Source organism: Halyomorpha halys, unplaced genomic scaffold, assembly GCF_000696795.3.
Source record: "Halyomorpha halys isolate HHAL.00 unplaced genomic scaffold, Hhal_1.1 Scaffold810.1, whole genome shotgun sequence".
NCBI lineage: Eukaryota > Metazoa > Arthropoda > Insecta > Hemiptera > Pentatomidae > Halyomorpha > Halyomorpha halys.
This window is the reverse complement of record NW_027110315.1, coordinates 348,489-349,631: the sequence shown is the minus strand read 5'-3', so window position 1 is coordinate 349,631 and position 1,143 is coordinate 348,489. Positions and strand designations below refer to the sequence as shown.

Genomic DNA, 1,143 nt, shown 5'->3' with positions numbered 1-1,143 from the left:
TTATGTTTTATATATATATATAGTTGACCGTAAAACTTAAATATAAGAAGATGGTCAGAGTTGCGGTAAAAAAAGAACAAATAGTTATAAACTATATGCTCATCAGCAACTGCTTTTGGAGCTGTATTAACCAACGTGCTAAACCTGCGACAATGCACTTCTAACCGTTCAACACCTGTTTTAATGCCTAAATTACCAGAAAGAAACAAACAAACTAAAAAAAAAAAAAAGAGAAAGAGAGAGAATATTCTTAAGATTTGAGAGATTTTTTGAAAACTCTTTTCCATACAAAAAAGAATTCTTAGAACGATTTGGTAACTGAAGATGGCTAAATGATGACTAAAAACTCTTCAATTTAAGTAGAACAGTAATGGCTGTAATAATCACTGTAATGGGCTAAACAATCAAAATGATATTACTGAAAAGCAAATAAAAAAAAAGTAATAATAATAGTAGCATTTACCTCATACTTTTTATTTTTTTCAGTGCTCATTTTCAGGTTTTTTACTATATATGAACCTATTCTATTGTGAATGATAATCTTGTCTGTTATTATGTTTTTGTTTTTTAAAAATTAATTTATGTCATATTACAGGAAAATGCCAAAATACAAATTAACCTATTTCAACTTCCCGGGGTATGCAGAACCTCTAAGATTTATGTTGTCCTATTTAGGAAAAGATTGGGAAGATCATCGTGTTTCGATGGAGGAATGGGCACAACTTAAAGAGAGTAAGTTTTTATTAGACTGTTTAAATTATAAAAATGTAAGTATCACACATTAAAAAAGGAATAAAAATTAATCTGTTTTTTAATAGAAGAATTATAAAAAAGTAAAATCAAATGTGGTTGAAGATCAAAAGGTTGCTTAAATTCTGATCAATAAACAAAGGATACATAAGATTTCATCTCTCTTTCTATAGGAGATTAAAAATATATTTTTATTTTAGAAACACCATTTAGAAAAGCTCCGATTTTAGAATTTGATGGTAGAGTACTTCATCAATCGTTAGCCATTTTAAAATATTTGGCACATGATGCTGATTTAGATGGAAAAAATGCTGAAGAAAATCTGCAGATTGATATGGTAGTTGGAGCATTTGGAGACCTAGCTTCAGGTTACAACTAATGTTTATTAATTTT

At 28.2% G+C, this 1,143-nt stretch overlaps 1 protein-coding gene across 1 annotated transcript in view; it reads left to right on the top strand.

Moving 5' to 3' along the window:
• Nucleotides 1–1,129, top strand: part of LOC136796024 (hematopoietic prostaglandin D synthase-like) — a 5,879-nt gene extending 4,750 nt beyond the window's left edge. The window contains exons 2-3 of the mRNA XM_067048460.1: nucleotides 596–732; nucleotides 951–1,129. Of these exons, the coding sequence (XP_066904561.1) occupies nucleotides 600–732; nucleotides 951–1,129 (312 nt within the window). The 5' untranslated portion in view covers nucleotides 596–599. The remainder of the gene's footprint in view (nucleotides 1–595; nucleotides 733–950) is intronic.
• The last annotated feature ends 14 nt before the right edge of the window (nucleotides 1,130–1,143 follow it).